Source organism: Mustela lutreola, chromosome 7 (genome assembly GCF_030435805.1).
Source record: "Mustela lutreola isolate mMusLut2 chromosome 7, mMusLut2.pri, whole genome shotgun sequence".
Taxonomy (NCBI): domain Eukaryota; kingdom Metazoa; phylum Chordata; class Mammalia; order Carnivora; family Mustelidae; genus Mustela; species Mustela lutreola.
Window position 1 is genome coordinate 55,046,368 of NC_081296.1, and position 17,911 is coordinate 55,064,278.

General features: G+C 51.4%; 1 protein-coding gene across 1 annotated transcript in view; it reads right to left on the reverse strand.

Annotated features, from left to right (window-relative positions):
• ITGA11 (integrin subunit alpha 11) overlaps positions 1 to 17,911 on the reverse strand; it is a 114,274-nt gene that overhangs the window by 84,317 nt on the left and 12,046 nt on the right. The window contains exon 2 of the mRNA XM_059180927.1: positions 478 to 589. Coding sequence (XP_059036910.1) covers positions 478 to 589 — 112 coding nt within the window. The remainder of the gene's footprint in view (positions 1 to 477; positions 590 to 17,911) is intronic.

Consider the following 17,911-nt stretch of genomic DNA (forward strand, 5'->3'; position numbering starts at 1 on the left):
CTACTGTGTACTATTCACAATATTCACCATAGAATAAAATACAAAAATTACTGAACAGGGAAAGAATCAGGAAAAAATGACCAATAATCATGAGATGAAATAGTCACTAGAAGCAGACCTGAAGATGCTTCAGATATTGGCATTAGCCACGGACTTCAAAATAACTATAATTAGTATATGAAGTAAAATAAAACAAAGTAAACAATAAGCAAATGGGAGAGATAGATAGTAACTATTGGTTCTAGGATGCCTGCTCCCTGTGTTGTTTTCATCCCCATTTTTCAGATGAGAAGATCGAGGGCCAGCTACGGAATGCTTGAGGTTTCACAGTCAGGGGCAGACCCTGGGCAGCTGGGACAGGAAATCAAGTCACTGGACGTGGGGGTGTCTGCATATGTGAGAGCCATGTTGGGCAGCTGGTGGAGGGGACAGGTGTGGGGAGGTCTAGGGTAGGCTGGGGAGGCAGCTCTCACTCACCACTTCTTGCCGTCGATGTCATGCTGCTGCACTGTGTAGCCGAAGAAGGCAGCCCTGGAGCCGGCAATGATTCGAGGTTTTCTGGTGTCTATGTTGAAGGTGTCTGTGAACCCTGGGATGGGGAGAAGAGGGTAATCAGGCAGGCAGAGGGGTGGGCCCCAATGGTTTGATGGGCCCCACTGACAGGTCTTGGCTATAGGAGGAGTATATTCCCCTTTCCTTGGGGAGTCCCCATATGAAATGGCTAAGGTAGTCCCCGCTTGTAGGAGTCCATGGTCTGATGGGAGAAGGCCCAGCCCTGGCCCTGCAAGAGCCATAATCTGATAGGGGAGGCATAAAATGTATTCCCAGGTAGATCAGGTCTGGCTGGGAAGACCTGGTCCCTCCCACTGAGGATTCTTGGTCCCACGGTAGGGGTGGGGACAAGGCCACTCCTTTCCTCCTCTACCACTCCTACCTCCAATACTGCTTCTTTTAGCTTTTGCTATCTTCTTCCGTTTTGTTTTCTATTTTCCCTCCTTTCTCCTCCTTCTTTCCCTCCTATTCTTTCCTCTCTGGTCTCCTCTCATCTCTGCCTGTTAAAGAGTCAAAGAACTGGCTTCCCACCTGTCCCCCAAGCCTGGGGTCCTAATGGTCATGGCTCCAACTCTGCCAGTTCACCACTGCCTTCTGAATCAATTTGCAAAGCTCTGCCTGGCTTTAGTTGGGGACACTGCTTGGCTGAGGCAGTCAATGAAAAGCAGAGGAAGAGTTCCATAACTCTTTCACCCCGGCCTCTACCGTCTTCTCTGTTTGGTTAGGTCACACATCAGTGAACTGATTCTATCTCCTGGAAAGCCTTGGTGTTGAGCCTTTGGTATTCTTGTACCAAATCACAACAAACAACAACCCACATCTGCATGGTAACTTGGGTTTCTGCGTCTCCTCACATCAGCCATTATTTTCCCTTAAGGAACCTTGGGAAAATAAGCAAGCATCATCTATATTTGGCAGAGGGGTTTCAGCCCCAGAGAGGTGAAGGAGGCTTGTCCAGGGATGCACAGCAAGTCAGTGGTAGCATCAGGAGCTAGCCCCTCAGATGCCTGCTCTTTGACTCCTTCTCTCCATGAGGCATTTTCTGGGCATGTCTGGCCTCCTTACCTATTATCATTAACAGGAACACCGAACTTGGGACCCATGATTTAAGGGGTAGGATCCTACCATGAGACCAAACTTTCAGATTAGTGAAGTACAACCAATAGAATAGAATAGAATAGAATAGACAGAATGTCATTGTCACCCCTTTCATGTGTAGGGCACTTTATGCCTTTCAAAGAACGTCTATATATATGTTACCCTTTGACCTCCATGACAGTCTTGTGATGTGGGTAGCGAAGGGTAGCCCCCTAGACAAGGCCTCTGAATGTGAGACTTGCACCTTGAGTGTCCCATTGTCCTTCCCGTGGACACTGAACCCTGGCCTGAGTGTTTGAGGGTGATACCCAGGAGCACCTACTTGAATAAGACCTATTGTATGGGAGCAAGTAGTTTCTTCCACACTTTTTTTGCTCTGAAAATGGATACAGTTTCATCATTAGAGTCATTGAATTACAGTCCCAGAGGGAAAACTGGAATGCCTTAGAGTAGGGATATTAGATATATCTAATGTCAATTGATTATTAGTGCTGCCTAGAGCACTGAGTTAAGAAAGATTCTGAGGTCAAGTCTGTACTGAGCAGGCAAGACTACTGTGATCTGTGAGCAATGCCCGCTGGGGATAAGGACCATGGCAGCAAGTTGCTATGTAGCTGCCAATCTTGTCTTCATGATTCTTAATCTGCCACATGAATTTAGTGTCATGGCCCAGAGTGGTGGTGGGAGCAGAGGAGTACCTAACCCTTTAGTGCCTTCTTTCTAAGGCCCAGACCATGAATGGGCCTCTCAGCCTGGTTAGCGTGCGCAGCCTCAGGGAAGAGGCTCCTGGTCTGGTGAGCACAGGGGGATCAAGGAGCACCAGTTCTTAGCCAGTAAGGGCATGTCATTGAGGAGAGAGGGACAATAGTGTCCCCTGTGCAGAGCTGAGAGGTGGCTATGGACGAGTCAAAGAAGTGGAGTTGCAGATGAGGAACTGCAAATCGGTCCCATAAATGAACACACTTAGACACATGCATACACCCATGCACACTATAGGCCTGTGTGCACACACACATGCTCGCACACACAGATGTAACACACAAGTCTGTCCGCGTGCACACGCACACACACACACACACTTTTATATGCACAGGTCACACACAGTCCCTGATTGTGTGCAACACTTTACCTGGCTCCCTGTGCCCCCTGTAGACACCCCGTGGCTGTCCCTGGTCCTCCTGTTTCTGGATCTGACCTCAGCAGCAGGGGGTGGCCCGGAGTAAGAGGAAGGCGCATTCTATTCTGGCTCTTGGGACCCACCCACCTGGACGGTGAGGGTCAGGGAAAACAAGGCCAAAAACTGTGTCTTTGAGGTCTTCCCACTATCAGTGCTTCTTGTGTGAACATGGCCAGAGGGATCCTTCTAAAACCTGTGAGGTCCTGTCAGTCCTCAGTCCCATCCCCTCCACCAGGTTCCCACCCCACACAGTCAGGGCCAGACTCCTTACCCACAAGGCTCTGCGTCGCCACCCCCACCCCCGTGCTGTTCCCTCTGCCCCTTATTCCCTGTCCTCCTCCTCCATCCTTCTGCTCCAGTCGTGCTTTGTCAGACCACCTCTGCTCAGTGTCTTTGCCCTGGCTGTTCCCTCTGCCTGGAAGGTTCCTCTCCCGGTTAGCCACATGGCTCACCCTTTAAGTCACCGGTGTCCCTGTTTTAGCTCCTTTTTGTCTACCAGCAGACCACCCGTCACTCTCGACCCCCCTTCTCCATTCCTCCTGACAGCACTGATCACATAATATATATTTGTCTGTTTCTTGTCACCTGGATGGTAGTTGATAATATTCTTAGGTTCTCGTTAGTGGCACGAGACACTGCTTTGCCCTCCTGCTCACACTTAGGGCCTGAATAGAGACTAAGCCTTTGGTGCAGAGTCCTATGGACCAACTGATTGGAGGGTTGGGGACCAGGAGGCACACGGGGCTGGGGTGTCCTCTCCCTTTCATGAGGAAAAGGAGAAAGAAAAGTCTATTCACTGAGCACGGAGATGTTCCAGGCATGATTCTAGGTATCTAACCATCAATTTTACATTCATTAGTTAAATCTCACACCAACCCTGTAAGACAGGTACCATACCTCTGGGAGATTAAATAATTCGCCCTAAATGAGAGCAAGTCCAAGACCAGAGAGCTCCGGGCCCTGGGGTGATTGATGTGTTACCCCTGGGGGACCAGACTTTCACGAGAAGGACCCTCTAGGGAGGAGGGAATATTCTTTTCAGAGAAGGGGATCTTCCCTGACCTCTGTCCTCAGATGTCAGCAGGCTTTGCCTTTGGGGTCTGCTGGGAGAAGCACACGGAGAGAAGGCAAACCTCCCTGTGCTCCTTCCCTCACTTGGGGGTCTGTCTGGGACCAGCCCAGTCTCCCCCCACACCCCTATCCTCAACCTCCTGGGGACAGGATTAGTGAAGTAGGCCACAGGGAAGAGGACAAAAGCCTCTCAGGGTCAGGGTGTTAAGTGACAAGGTGCTGGGATTTTCTTTTGGCCAAACGGAGTCAGAGAATGGATTTCCTAAATGTGATGTCAAGTCCGACACTCCGACCTTGGCTCTCAGCAAGATCTGTGGCGCGCTCTTCTGATGGCAGACGGCTTCCATGCTTGGGGAACGTACCCTTCTCAGAGATTTATGGACTCCCGAGTACCAGTAAAACCAAACAAAGTTGTTCTAGACGGGAACTGATAGGCCAACTGGAGCCACACCAGGAGCCTGGCTTGCCGCCCCTCCGCCCTGGGCACTGATGATGGAGGGGGTAGATCCACAATGTTTGGGCTGCTCTCCTGCGGACCGGGGCCAAAGTGACATCGGCTGCTGCTCCCTTTTTCAGAAGCATATCTGTCTTTTTAAAAAGCACCATTCAGTCCCAAGAAGGGATGGAAGACACAGTCCTGAGCTTGAGCACCCCTCCAGGCTAAGGTGAAGGCCACTGTCCAGCTACCAGGTGGGGCAGTCATCGTCCCAAATGCTGTGAAGCGCACTGGCCAACACACGTCCACAGCTACTGTCGGCCAACAGCTCCCCGGGGAATGCTCACTCTAGCCTAGGGGCGGCTGCCACAAGTCCATTTTCATTGCTCCCCACCACTGCTCAGCCCTGTCCCGAATCCTCCATGCAGGCCCAAGACCTCTGCAGTCTCCTCTTGTGTGAGTTTCCTCTGGCTCCCTGTGGGGCAGTCCCTAGGGGCCCCTTTCTGAGCCCCAGACACCCTTGCTTCCTCCCGCCTCGGGACCTTTGCCCCTGCTGCTTTTCTGCCTGAGCCTCTCTGAGGAAATGGATTTCTCACCTTCTGAGAATCTGTGCTAAGAACCAGTACCTGCTGGCTTCTTCCTGCTTACTTCCCGGCCCTCTGACTTAGGTACTCACAGTCTCCTCCACTTAGATTATGATAACAACACGGATAGCATTCACTAGGTACCAAACACTCTTCTAAATTTATTTCATCCTCCCAATACCTTTTTTTTTTTTTTTTTTTAAGATTTTTATTTATTTATTTGAGAGAGAGACAGTGAGAGAGAGAGCATGAGCAAGGAGAAGGTCAGAGGGAGAAGCAGACTCCCCGTGGAGCTGGGAGCCTGATGTGGGACTCGATCCCGAGACTCGGGGATCATGACCTGAGCTGAAGGCAGTTGTCCAACCAACTGAGCCACCCAGGTGTCCCTCCCAACACCCTTTTGAAGTAAGCACATTATATTCTCATTTTACAGGTGAAGAAACTGAGGCACTGGTTGGAAACCAGCAGGGGTCGCACAGCTAGGAATGGCAGGGAGGCACTCCAGCCCCTTGCCACCTGCCTCCATCAAGCCTCCTCTCCCCTGTCAGCCCCCGCCCCCTCACTTGAATTCCTCGACCTCAGTGCTCTCACCCAGGCTTGACCCCTCCCACCCCCTGCTTCTTAAACCCTCCCCAGTCCCAGGTCCTAAGCCCTAAATCCTGCTCACCAGAGAGCTGATCAGTGAACTCCTGGGTTTAACACGTAGAATACAAGGAACCAGCTGTGCCAGAAGGAGGCAGCCAGAGTCCCAAGGGCCTTGAAAGCACCAGACTATCGGTGACAGCAAGAAGAAGCCCCTCGGAGGAGCCTGAGGGTGAAGGCCTCACAGCAGCCCTCCGTGTGCCCAGACCCGGCCTCGGCTCACTCCACGGGCCCTGCTCTGGGCTGCAGTCGCACCTGTGTAAGCAAACACTTTCGTTTTCCTTGGATGCTATGAGCTTGGATGGGGGCGAGGGAGTGGAAATGTGACCCGAACTCTCTCAGATTGTCTCCCTCTTCTCAATTTTACATGGGCCCCAAGAATCTTCACTTCAGTTTGTTTAAAAGCCAATCACACAGATAGGGGCCGCGGGGTGTGGGGTGGGGGAGAGGGGTGCGGCCCGGCGCGGTGTGGCAGCAGAAAGACCCAGAAACTCGCTTGAGCAAAAAGAAATGATAAAGTGGACTTCTGGCCCCTGGGGAAGACGATATAACATATTTCCAAAGTGAGACAGAAATGAGGTTTCAATGTCTGACTGTTTTGCCCCATCGGCATGGCTGTCCCCTCTGCCTGGCCTGGGCAAATCAGGAAAGTTTGGTGATTCTCACTCTGCTACCAGTCCAGTCACCTTTCCCTTCTGCCCCAAGGCCATTGTTCCAAAGACAAGGCATCCAAGAAGACAATGCCAGGTTTGGGGACAGGGTTGGCAAGTCCCCAGGGCACCCCCTAGTCTAGGCCCCTGTAATAGGGGCTAATAAGATCTAAGAGAAGGACTAGGAGGAGGGAGCATGTGGTCCCCTCATCAGAGAAGCTTCTTGCCCATTGAGGGAAGAAGGCCTGCACTAGAGAAAAGATAGGCCCAGCCTAAGGTGTCCTCTGGCTCTGGGAAGAAGCCGGGACCCTGCGCCCCGGGGTCCCGTTGCCCTCCAAGAAACCTAGTAACTGCACATTCCCTCAGGAAGCCCTCAGGAGGGTGGGGATCTGGGCTCTGACCTGGGGAGCCCCTGGCAGGTGGGGAAAATGTGCAGTCCTTCCCCTATGGGTAGCTATTTGAACAACAGAGCAATTGCACTGTCCTGCAAGCTTCTCTTGGGCAGCAGCTCGGCCCATACCTCCACTGGTGTGGATGTCGAATGACTCTTTGTTAAGTGTGGGGTTAAACCTATACCCTGAGCAGAATGGATTTCCTACATCATATTCCAGTGCCAAGACCCTGAGCAACAGAAGAACAAGGACTGGGTTTCATTTATCTTTTCATTCCTAACAAAGGCTTTGGGACCCAGTAGGTGCTCAGTAAAATGTGTGGAAACGAAGTGGACCATTTAGCTCTGCCTAACAACAATACAAAACAGACACTGTGGAGCATTCCTGCTGGCCTTGGGGCTGGGCCATAGGAGGCAGAAATTAAAGTGAGCCAGCTCCCAGCTGAGGTCTTACAAGGCTTTGTTTCTGTTTGTTCACTTGCACTTCTGCCATGGATATCAGAAGTATTTCACTCAGGCTAACTCACTGACGCCAGGAAAAGGATGAAGGCTATCTGGAGCTGAGCTGCCCTAGCCAACCCTGCCTGAGATCGGCCATCCCCAGGATGTCTGAACAAACCCAGGGAGACCAGAAGAGCTACTTGGTTGAACTTAGTTTAGGTCCGCTGGTGTCAGACATATGAACTACATGATTATTGGGTGTCACTCAGATTTTGGTGGTTATTTGTTATGCAGCATCATTGAAGCAATTGGTAACTGATTTGGTCTGGCTCTTAAAGGATGGACAGTCAGGGAGGGGAAGGAACGGTTTCATAGCGTGATTGACAAAGACACACAAGAGGGAGGCTGGGGGGTCTGTGGGGGACTCATGATCTCGAGGGTAGCAGTCTGATCATTCCCTTTGCAAGGGCTCACGGGGAAGGCTGGAGTAAGGCTGGGCTGGACCGGGTCCTCACCTGTCAGGGAGCAGTGTGGCCCAGCCAGCAGGTCATGACCTAAGCCATGCAGCCAGCCTTAGAACAGCGCCGCTGTGCCTAGTAAGGGCACAGAATGGCAGACGCAGGGGCAGCAGACAGACAGACAGACAAGCCCTGAGCATCAAGGCATCTGGGCTCTAGGTAGGGTCTATGCAGTCAACAAACTCTCCTCATCACGAGGGCCCTCCTGTACCTCATTTTCCTTCCTCCCAATCACCAGGGCTCCTGACCCACTATCACCCCTCCCAGACAACTGAAAGGAGTAGCAAATTTGTTATCAGGAATGCGAAATGTATTCGGATTTTATTTTTCTGAGCAAGCAGGGATTTTAGAGATCATGTCTCTAAGTCTAGCAGTCTCCCAACTTTAATTTTTTGCAGTGAATCCCCGCTTTTTTGAACACAATCAACACATGAAATGCAGATACAAGAGGTTGAGGTTGGGGTTAGGGTGAGGGATAAGGAGTACCTCTTTACCCCCAGTGAACGTCCTAATTCCTTGGAATCCTGGGGTATCCTGGAACATAGTTTGAGCACCACTTGATTAGGTTTAAGACTCTCATTGTCATAGGTGAAAGAGCAAAGGCTAGGAAAGAGGTGGGGATTTGTGCAAGGTCACTGGCTTTTCCTCATGCCCATCTTTATTCACTGCCAGGCCTTCTGCATGACTTTTCTCTTCAGTCCTTCAATTCAATAAAAGTGTATTTGAGTCTGTGAGGGTGTCGGTTCCACGCTTAGTAGCAGGGACACAAAGTTGACAAGACAAGACTTGTGGTCTTCAGATCAGCGTCAACAGTCATGTGGGCGACCCAGTGGTCATGTGGGCTGGTCAGCAGAGCCCAAAGTGAGGCCCAGAGAAAGTTGGACCAGGTCGGTGTGATCTGGGTTCTAATCCCAGCATTGTCACTCACTTGGACCATGTGTCCGTGGAGAGTCCTTATGCCTCTGTGGGCCTCAGTTTCCCCATCTGTAAAATGAGAGGGTTCTGCTCCCTGCCCTCTAAGGCCCTGTCCCCATGCACGTCAGTAAGTTTCTCTTGGGCAAAAGCACAGCCAGCTTCCAGCTGTCGGCACGCGAGCATCTGTCTTGAGGCTTTGCAAACAATTTAGAATCGGAGGCCCGGCAGTGTGGAGGAATGCAAACTCATCTCAATGTTGGCCAGAGCCAAACACATGTAGGAAGGGAACTCTCCAGGCAAAAATGATGATATTTTGCATTCCCGAGCCAAAGAGAAGGACAGAAGAGAACTGTCATGGAGTGCTCCGAGTGTGCAGGCCCAGCTCCCTCTCCTTGCCTGAACCCTGGAGACCGGGCCTCAGGGCCTCTCTTCCTTGGCTGCGGCCGGCAGCCGGCCCAGCTGCCAGAGGGGTGGCCTTGGTGGGGGTCCAGGCCATGTGGTCCCCTTTCCAGGAAAGCGCAGCCCTGCCCCATCGTGGGACTGTGCTGCTGAAACCCCAGGGAGGAGATCAGGAGTCTGCAGCAGGGGACACCGTGGCTGCCTCTGGAATTCTCTCACTTCAGAATTGGGGATGCTGGGCTTTGGGCACTAGCTCCCTGAGTACACCGCTACGTGGCCTTGGAATGACGGATGCTTCTCTCTCCCCAGGATCTTCTAGGAATGGAAGTAATGATCCCAGTGAAGGCACTGGGGAGAACTGGCTGGAGGACCCCCACCGAGGTCAAAAGCCAGAGGAGGGGCTCCTGACAATTCAGAAAAAGCAACCTAGTAATATAGTTCCCACCTCTTGAGAGCTAGGCCTGCTCTGGTAAGCAGAAGGAGGCCAGGCAGCAGGAGCCTTGGGTTCTTCCCTGGCTTCTGCCACCCACTGGCTGAACCTTGAATAAGGCATTTCTCTCTGGACCCAGTTTCTCCTTATCAAAAATGAGGACGCTGGACCGGGTGGCCTAAGAACCTTGACAGTCGGGATGTTCTGAGTCTGTGTGGCCCTTTTGCCTCTGGATTCACTTCCAAATCCATCTCCCACTGGAGGGGAGAGGCGGCAGATGGGCACTGGGCACCCCAAGAGGGCAAGCTGATGGTCATTGTCCCCCCAAGTCCCTGGCTTCTGGGACTGGGGCCATTGCCTCTCCCCTGTAGCACTTCGGCCCCCCTTACCTTCAAGCCACTTCTGGAAGGGAGCTGGAGCCACCTTCCACCTGCCTTCTCTGGCTCAGCACTCAGTTGGCTGACCCCCTGCTACAGTTGGGGGCTGTGATGGGGTGGGGGTGGGCCACAGGCCTGGGGATTCCAAACCAGGTCTGACTGACAGGCCCTGATGGCCCTCTAGAGCTTTCGAGCAAACCTGCCCCAACTCGGGTCATTCTTCTGGCTGAAGACCAGCTTGTTTTCCCACCTCCTCCAACCACCTCCTCAGTGCCTTGCTTCTTTACAGAATGACTGCCTTTCAGGAGGCACTTCAGGTCTCTCTGCTAACAAGTCATTATCCCACTGCCTTTTCCTCGGAAAGAAGTCCTATGGAGTCCTATCCCTCCAACCACGAGTGTCACCAGCCAAGCACCGTCCTTCCTCTTCCTTCCCTCTGTTGAAGAAGCAGGAGGGAACATATCTCTGGATGGAATCTCAAATCCCAGCCCCTGCCCCCCTCCCCAATCCCCGTGTGGTGCAGTGGCATGGGGCCCACTGAGGGAGCCTGATGCCATTATTTCACCCGACAGCTCAGAAGAAGGCATGGATTCAGGGGACGCAAACGCCATCCCTCGGAAGGACCATCTCTCTCCTCACACTGGTAGAGAAGAGAGGGAGAGGCCTTCGTGTGGAGGCTTCTGTTGCCTTCCGCACAGAATAAGCACATCACTCATGTCTTGGGGAACTCTCTCAGGGCAGTGATCTCATCTGGGAACCAGCATGTCCCCAGCCCACATTCCCTGCTGCTTCTGTCATCGAGCCACTCTGGGCAAGCCAGCAGCCATCTCCTGGGTAGCTGCGGCCACCTGCCCCTGTCCCAGGAGGAAGGGCCCCAGGTCAATGTGTACGTTCATGTCTTTTAGGATGTTACACGTATGAAAAAAGAGTACATTGGAATCAGACCGCTTCCTCTTGGGTTCAGTGAGGGGGTCTAGACATTGTCCCTGGGTGAGTTCTGGGTTCCCCTTGAATCTTGTGTCCTGAAAAGCCTTCCCTATGTGTACAGAGGTAGATAAAAGCTTCCATATTCATGATCTCATTGGGTCCAGACTGCTTCTAACACACTGTCAACCCAGAAGGAACACTTTGGATCTCACCTGCCTACCTCTGTCCTCTATTCCAGTCTTCTTGTCTCATCTCAAAGCTCAGACATTCTCTGTCCTGTTCCCGTGGGGTCCTAATGCTTGCTGATGTGTGACTCAGCACAAATTAGAAGTAATCAGACATGGGCTGGGCAGCTGTATGGGGTCCTGAGGGCCCCTGGCTACTGGGGGTTACTGAGGAGAGTCAACACTTACATGGGGCTGGGGGTGGGGGATGGGGTGGGCTCAAAGAGAGACACTTGCATAAGCATCCTGCGAGGGGAGTGGGGAGGAGTCTGTGCTGGCAAAAGCCAGAGCTGTCCTTTTTATTTTTTTGAGAAATCGGGAGTTTGCCAATGTGCTGGTTAAGCAGATGTCAAGCTCATGGAAAACAGGCCTAAAAATTGAAAACAGCAAACACCGAACTGAAATTTGCTGTAATTAACATTGTTTTCGCTCCCAGCCTTGGACAGCCATCTCGTGCCCTCAGGGGATTACCTCCTTCAGGAATAAGACTCACAATTTCATGAAAGCCAGTACATTTTTCTGCCTTACATCATTTACTCCTTTTTCTAGCCAGGGAAAGGGATCAAAATGGACTGCTTTCCTTAAGATTTTCAAAAACAGCTGTGAAGGAGATACAAAAACACACTGATATCGGTGTTATGAATCTCTGTGTTGCAAGTTCACATCAAGCACAACAAAGCCTAGATCAACTAACCCCCTCCCCTCAATACACAAACTGCAAGCTGCCTGGAGGACCACAGCCAAGAGATATGAACCCAAAATACACCTGTAGGATCCAGCCGAGGGAGTGGGCCTTGGGCCGCTGCCTTTCTCCACTCACCCCAAAGTGACTGAGGCCTTGGGCCGCTGCCTTTCTCCACTCACCCCAAAGTGACTGAGGCTCTTGTGAACCCTAGATCACACCCAGCCCAGCCCAGCCCTGCCCTCTGCACCCCATGCTTAATGCCCAGCTGCCGCAGGCATTTTCATTTGAATGTCTCCTGGCATCTCACTTCATGTGACCAAAAAGTTGCCTTAGGTTTTCCCTCCCCAATAGGCTTTCTCTCCAAAGACTCCCCATTTCACGACCTGGAGTTACCAGCCACCTGACTGTTCAAGTCAAAGACTGGGAAGTCAGTCCCCTGGCAGCAAATCCTACAGGCTCCGCCCCCTCGATTCCCTAGAATGAGTCCCCTCTTGTCTATTTCCTCCTATGCCACCCACACCGAGTCATTCTCATTATTGTGTGCCTGGACCTTTTCGACAGCCTTCCATTCAGTCCCTCACTTCTACCTGCGCTCAACTCCAAGCTATGCTCTTCACAGCAGCGAGAGTGATCCTGGCACTTTCCTGCTAAAAACCTTCCAGGATCCTCCCACAGCATTCAGGGTGATTCCAGACCCTTTCCCGGGGCTCACCAGGCCCTGCAGGCTCTGTCTGTTCCAGCATCACCATATTCTTCACTTTCTACTTCCAGCCACACTGACTTCCTCCCTGCTCCTCAAACCCACAGAATTCTTTCCACCTCGGGGCCTTTGTACGTGCTGTTCCTTTGGTCAGGAACATTATTCTCCATGATCTTTGCTCAGCCAGCTCCTTCTTAACTTTCAGTGTTAATGTCCCAGCCTCAGAGAAATCTCCCCTTGCCATGCCATGGAGAACCCCTATTCTCCCTCACAGCATCTTCCTTATGTCTTTTACAAATAAAGATAATTACAGTTGGTTATAAGAGCTATTTGCTCACTTGGACATGGTTTCCTCTGCCCCTAGAGTTTCATTTCTACAGGGAAAGGGACCAGTGGTGTGCTGGGGAGACCACGCTCATGGAGCTGAATGTGTGCAGTCTTCCCTTTCAGTGATGTCACGGTGGTTTTTAACGGACCACAGCGGGAGGATTTAAACCATGATATTTGGCAAATGCTACAAATAGGGACTCTTCCCATCTCCTTCCAAGAGCCAGAACGAGTTGTTAAACATTTATCAGCACTCTCCTGGAAGGGACTGTATCTGTCTCCCTACCTTATCCTCAGCATCTGGAAAAATGCCTAGCACACAATAAATACTCAATATGCATTTGTTGAAAGATATGGGGATGAATAAAAGCATTCAGGCCTCCAAGAGTCTCATACGCTAACCCTGCCAACAAGAAATAGAAGGGGAATGCGAGCCTTGGATCCTCAGAGAGGGAGAGAACTTCAGAGTACTGATTCTGACTCCAGAAGCTCTGGTTCTAATCCCAGCATAGCTTTTAACTTGTTTTACATCTTGGACGGGTTTCTTCTTCTTCCTGACTCTGCTCTCTTATCTGTAAAAGGCACACACTGGAGTAGCTACTCTATTAATGTACACTGTTAACACTTGACCCCCTACCGTCCCCCAGTCACTGCACTGCACTACACAACTGCAGAGGGTGCTGTTTCTATTGTAGTTGATCAAGTTATGTAGTGCACAGTCTGCACAGCTGTACGTGGCGGCCCTGCCCACTCTGGTCCTGGCCACTGGCCATTTCAAAGAAAGCTGAATTGGACACTGAGTTCCTCCCTTTCCTGACATACTAACCAGCTCAAAGAGCTCAGACAGTTTGGTTTTGGTTTTCCAGTTCCTAAGATTATTTCCTGCTTGTCATGGGGGTGTGGATCAAGAGCCCTGTACATCCAGGGTTAGCCCCAGCCCAGGGAGTGTTTGGGCAAAATAAGAGAAAGACAAGGCTTAGGATATGCAATTTGTGGCAGGGCTTTCCCTTGGAAGAGAGGAAGCAGTGCAGTGGAACCCAGAGAACTGCTCTGCCTGTCTGCCCCTGGTCTTTGAATATGAACTAAAAAAAGGAATTGTGGAGGCCTTCCTTCCCAAGCCTGCAGGCCTGCCCTATAGTGGACACACCCACACCCATCTGAAAAGTTCTCTGGCGGTACAGAGCTCAACATAGACCCAAGCAGAACCCAAGTTAAGCTGGATGCTATTGGCTAGGCTTGATGGGGGTGGAGGGTACCAGGGAGTGGAAGTGTTGGCTCCTGGAAGCTTATGCAGAAGCCCTCTCTTTGGGTTTTTGTGTATGTCCATTCCTTATGGTTCCAAAACTCTCTACTGTTTATTGTCCCTTTTAGGTCCTTAGAAGAGTCAAGGGCTCACGACTCCATCTGCCTTTGCTAGAAAGCAAAGGTTTGCCTTGTGGGGTGGTGGGCTTCCTGTCCCTGGAGGGATGCAAGCCAAGGATGGCCGCTTGTCTGGGTCAGGCTCTACATTTCCTCTCAGCAGATACTTGGTACTGAGGCCTTGTAAGAGGCCCCTGGGGCCTAGGACTGCTCATGGACCTGCAGCAGGGGAAGGGCCAACCATGCAGTGGGTCCACCCACACTCTAGATGAACTTCTTTTGAAAGAGAGTCCCCGTGGTCAACTTTCTCATGTTACACGTGGCCTTTGTAGTCCAAGTTGAGCTTCTGGCTCAGGAGTGTTCAAGAAGCAAGAGCTGTTAGAATCGTGGAGGCCAAATACTTCAGAAGTGACTGGATGGAAGTCCTAAGAGGATACATGGCTCCCTTAAGTTTAGTACAGGAGCCTGAACTCGACCTAGAGGTCATCATCAGTAAGCCAAGTCTTCTTCATGACCTCCAACTCAGAGGGGTAGTGAGAGATGTAATTCAGCCCTGGGCTTTGGTTCCACATCTGTAAGATTCAGGGTTGGTTCAGACTGGCCTGCTTGGGTCAAGTCATCACTGGTTTCAAGCAGCCTCTCCTAAAAAATCAGTAAGGAGCATGGTAGGGCTCATATCCTGTCACCCAGGAGCTCCTCTGTGTGAATTGGTTTGCAGCTGTTTTCCTACCCAGCAGGCTGAGTAGAGCCACAGCTGGAAGAAGGGGGCGCTGCTGGCTGGGGTGAGATGCCTGAGCCAGTGTCCCAGCCTTAAGCAGGATGTGTGTTGGCACTGGGTAGCAGGGTGGTGTGATGCTACACAGAGGGGGACAGAGTAAGAGAGAAGCCAATGAACAGTGTCCACTGCCCAAGGGGCCAGGATAAAGGAGGTGTTGCTGATAAGATAGAGAAGCCCACAGAAATATGACCATCAATTCGGCAGTGGTCCAGGAGGGCTTCCTGAAAGAGGAGGTCTCTCTTGAGCTGCTAAATCCCAGGGAAGCAACAAGCTCCTCTTCATTTTAACCTACATCTATTAAGGGCACTTATTATGGAAAGGATTGGGGGTTTCCTCTTCTCTCGTGGGGGCCAAAGATTTATTTGGACTGTCCTCCCTGTGGTTTCTTACTCCCCCCACCAAATCCCACTCCTCCTGCCCCCATCCCAACTCCAGGCCAACCCTTGCTCAGCAAAGCTTTGATCTGGGCTCTAGGTCCACATAAAGCTCCCTTCACCTTCAGGAGTGGAGCACCCTGGGCAGACCACTCTTCCCAGGCCCATCCCCATCAGCAGTGGGAACCAGGCCAGTGGGGCCACTGCCAAGTCAGGAAGCTCTGCAAAAGCCCCAGGGTGGGCTGAGCATGAGGGAAAATGGCCACCCCTGTGCCCAGACACCTACCAGCTTCTCTAGACTCCTCCTAGTGAATGCCAGAGGGGAGCTGGCCCTTGATGAGACCTCGACCAGGGCAAATCACGCCACAGATGAATGGAGTCCAGGTCTGTCTCACAAAATCCCCCAGTCCAACTTGACCCCGTCCCAGCAGATACGGGGGTATTTGTCTTTCCTGAGCACTGCACAGTATAAGCCTGTGGCCCCCAAACCATGGCGTCGTGGGCAGAAAAATTTTACATGGGACAAGAGTGAACTTGAATACTCAACGACTCATGTATTTCTTTAGTGGATAGTAAAAAATGGCAAGCCAATGAAAGCTTAGGTTTCATGGAGATTTTTGCTTTGGATTGGGGTAAATAAAATGAAGCTGATTGAAAGTCAATTTAAAGAGAATTATTAAGTGAAAACCATCAGCGTGTTGCACAGGTAAGGCCAAAGTCATGTGGGAGGTACATGGAAAGCAGGAAGGGAATGGGCTTTGAGATGATCAAACCTGGATTTGGATCTGGGTTCTCTTGTTCAGTGGCAGTTTTGTGACCTTGGATGAGTCACATTCATTGGAGTTGGACAGCCCGGGTTCAAGCCAGGCTATGACTTTATTCTCCAGGTGATCTTGGGTAAGCTACTTAACTTTTACAGGCTTCCGTTTTCTCATCTTTAAAATGGGGGACATAGCACCCCTCTTACAGGACTATAGAGACAATGAGTCCTTAAAATGAAGCCTGATTCATGGAAGCCCTCAATGAATGTTAGCAAGTATTATTATTGCTAAATGTAATAAAGGAACATTTACTGAGCTCCTCATCCCTGCCAGACATTTTGGGGTAATCAGCATCATTCCTAATTTTTCATACTCATCCTACATGGTAAGCATTCCAATTTCCATGATACAGTCTAAAGAGAAGTGACTTGCCCAAGGTCACACACTTCGTAAGTGTCGGGTGGCCAGGAATCACACCCCAAGTCACTGCAACATGCTACTCATGTGAACCACGTTGACTCAGACTCAGTCTTTCCACCCTTACAATGGGTTTCACATGCTCTCCCAAGCCCCCCAGGGCACATTGTGGTCTGGTAGTGCCCAGGGATTGGAGCATAACCTGGGGCCTACCGTTCAGTCCCTGCCATCTTCTCTGGGCACTGCCAGGCCCTCCTTGGGTACTAAATGACATGGTTGTGTCCCGCGGTACGTGGACAATGTCTGAATCACCAACCTTCTGTGGGGAACGAAGCATTTTGAACTTGTCCTCCACCCGCCTTGTTTCCTGGGAAGTCCCATTATATACGTAGGTTTGCACTGTGTAAAATCAAGCCCTTTCCCACGTCTCCTCGTGTCCTGCCTGAGTCACAGTAATAATAATACTGAATAGCATGGGACCAGCTGGGCCAACCCAGGCTGCCTACTATGAACTGCTCTGCTCCTTCCAGGCCCTCCTCTCTTCAAGAGACCCTCTTCCACCACCTTGTCCTGTCCATCTGAAACTGCCACTAACTTCTTCTTGTCTGGAAAGAAAGCCTTTAACATAATAGCCAATGGCTTTGGAAACCTCAAGACCGTGCGCAAGCCCCCTAGGGGACTGGCCTTATAAGAAAGGGGATCGTAACCTTAGAGGGGATTAATGAATGGGATTTCAGGCTATTGCAGGCCTGGATGAGTTTTCATTGATTCATTGATTCATTCCACAACTATTTATTGCTTGCCTGCTCTAGCTAGGCCTGCTCTGGACCCGGGGGGCCCAGAAGCCAACACAGCATATGAGAATCCTTGCTCTCACGATTATGTTCTGTTGGAGGAGACAGACAATGAACAGGGTGAGTAAATAAATCGGTGATGATGCTAAAGAATGAGAAATAAGCTCAGAGAAGCAGAGGCTGGGCGGGTGTTGATGTCCGTGCGTGCGTGCGGCGGAGGTCGGAAGTTTCGTTGGCCCTGCTGGGAAAGGCTTCCAGGAGTGGGTGATGCTGGAGTAAGGGCCTGAAGGATGTGACAGAAGCTCTTTGGAGAAAAGCATTCCAGGAAGAAGGAAGAGCAAGTGCAGAGCCCAGGATGCTCGGCTTGGAGAACCTTCCAGAGACTGTGTGGGTGGGGCAGAAGGAGCACGTGGGGGAGGAGCCAAAGATGAGGTCAGAAAGGCAGGGAAGCCAGATCACAAGGGGCCTCTTACTCAAAGGAAGAAGGGAGCCCTGGAGGGCTTGGAGCAGAGGTGACATGATCTGACCTACATTCTAGCAGCACCCCCTCTGCTGACGATGGGGGAGGGGCCTCAAGGGACAAGGGCAGATGCTGGGAGACCAGTTAGGTGGTTGTTGCCATGGGCCATTGGAGCCTTTCTGGGGGTCCCGCAGTAGCCTCCTGACCCCCGCCCGCCCCCGGTCTCTAGTCCTCCAGGACGAGCGAGCAGAGATGGGTAGGCAGAGGGCAGACCAGAGCTTTCCCGGCACGGATAATGTGGGACCTGGGAACTCCCGGGCTGGGGTGTAGCAGAGGAGAGTGAGTTTGAAGACGAGCTAGAACGCAAGGCAGCAGCACGCCGAAAAGAGAAAAGAGCAGGAACATTCTTGGTGACCATTAGGAC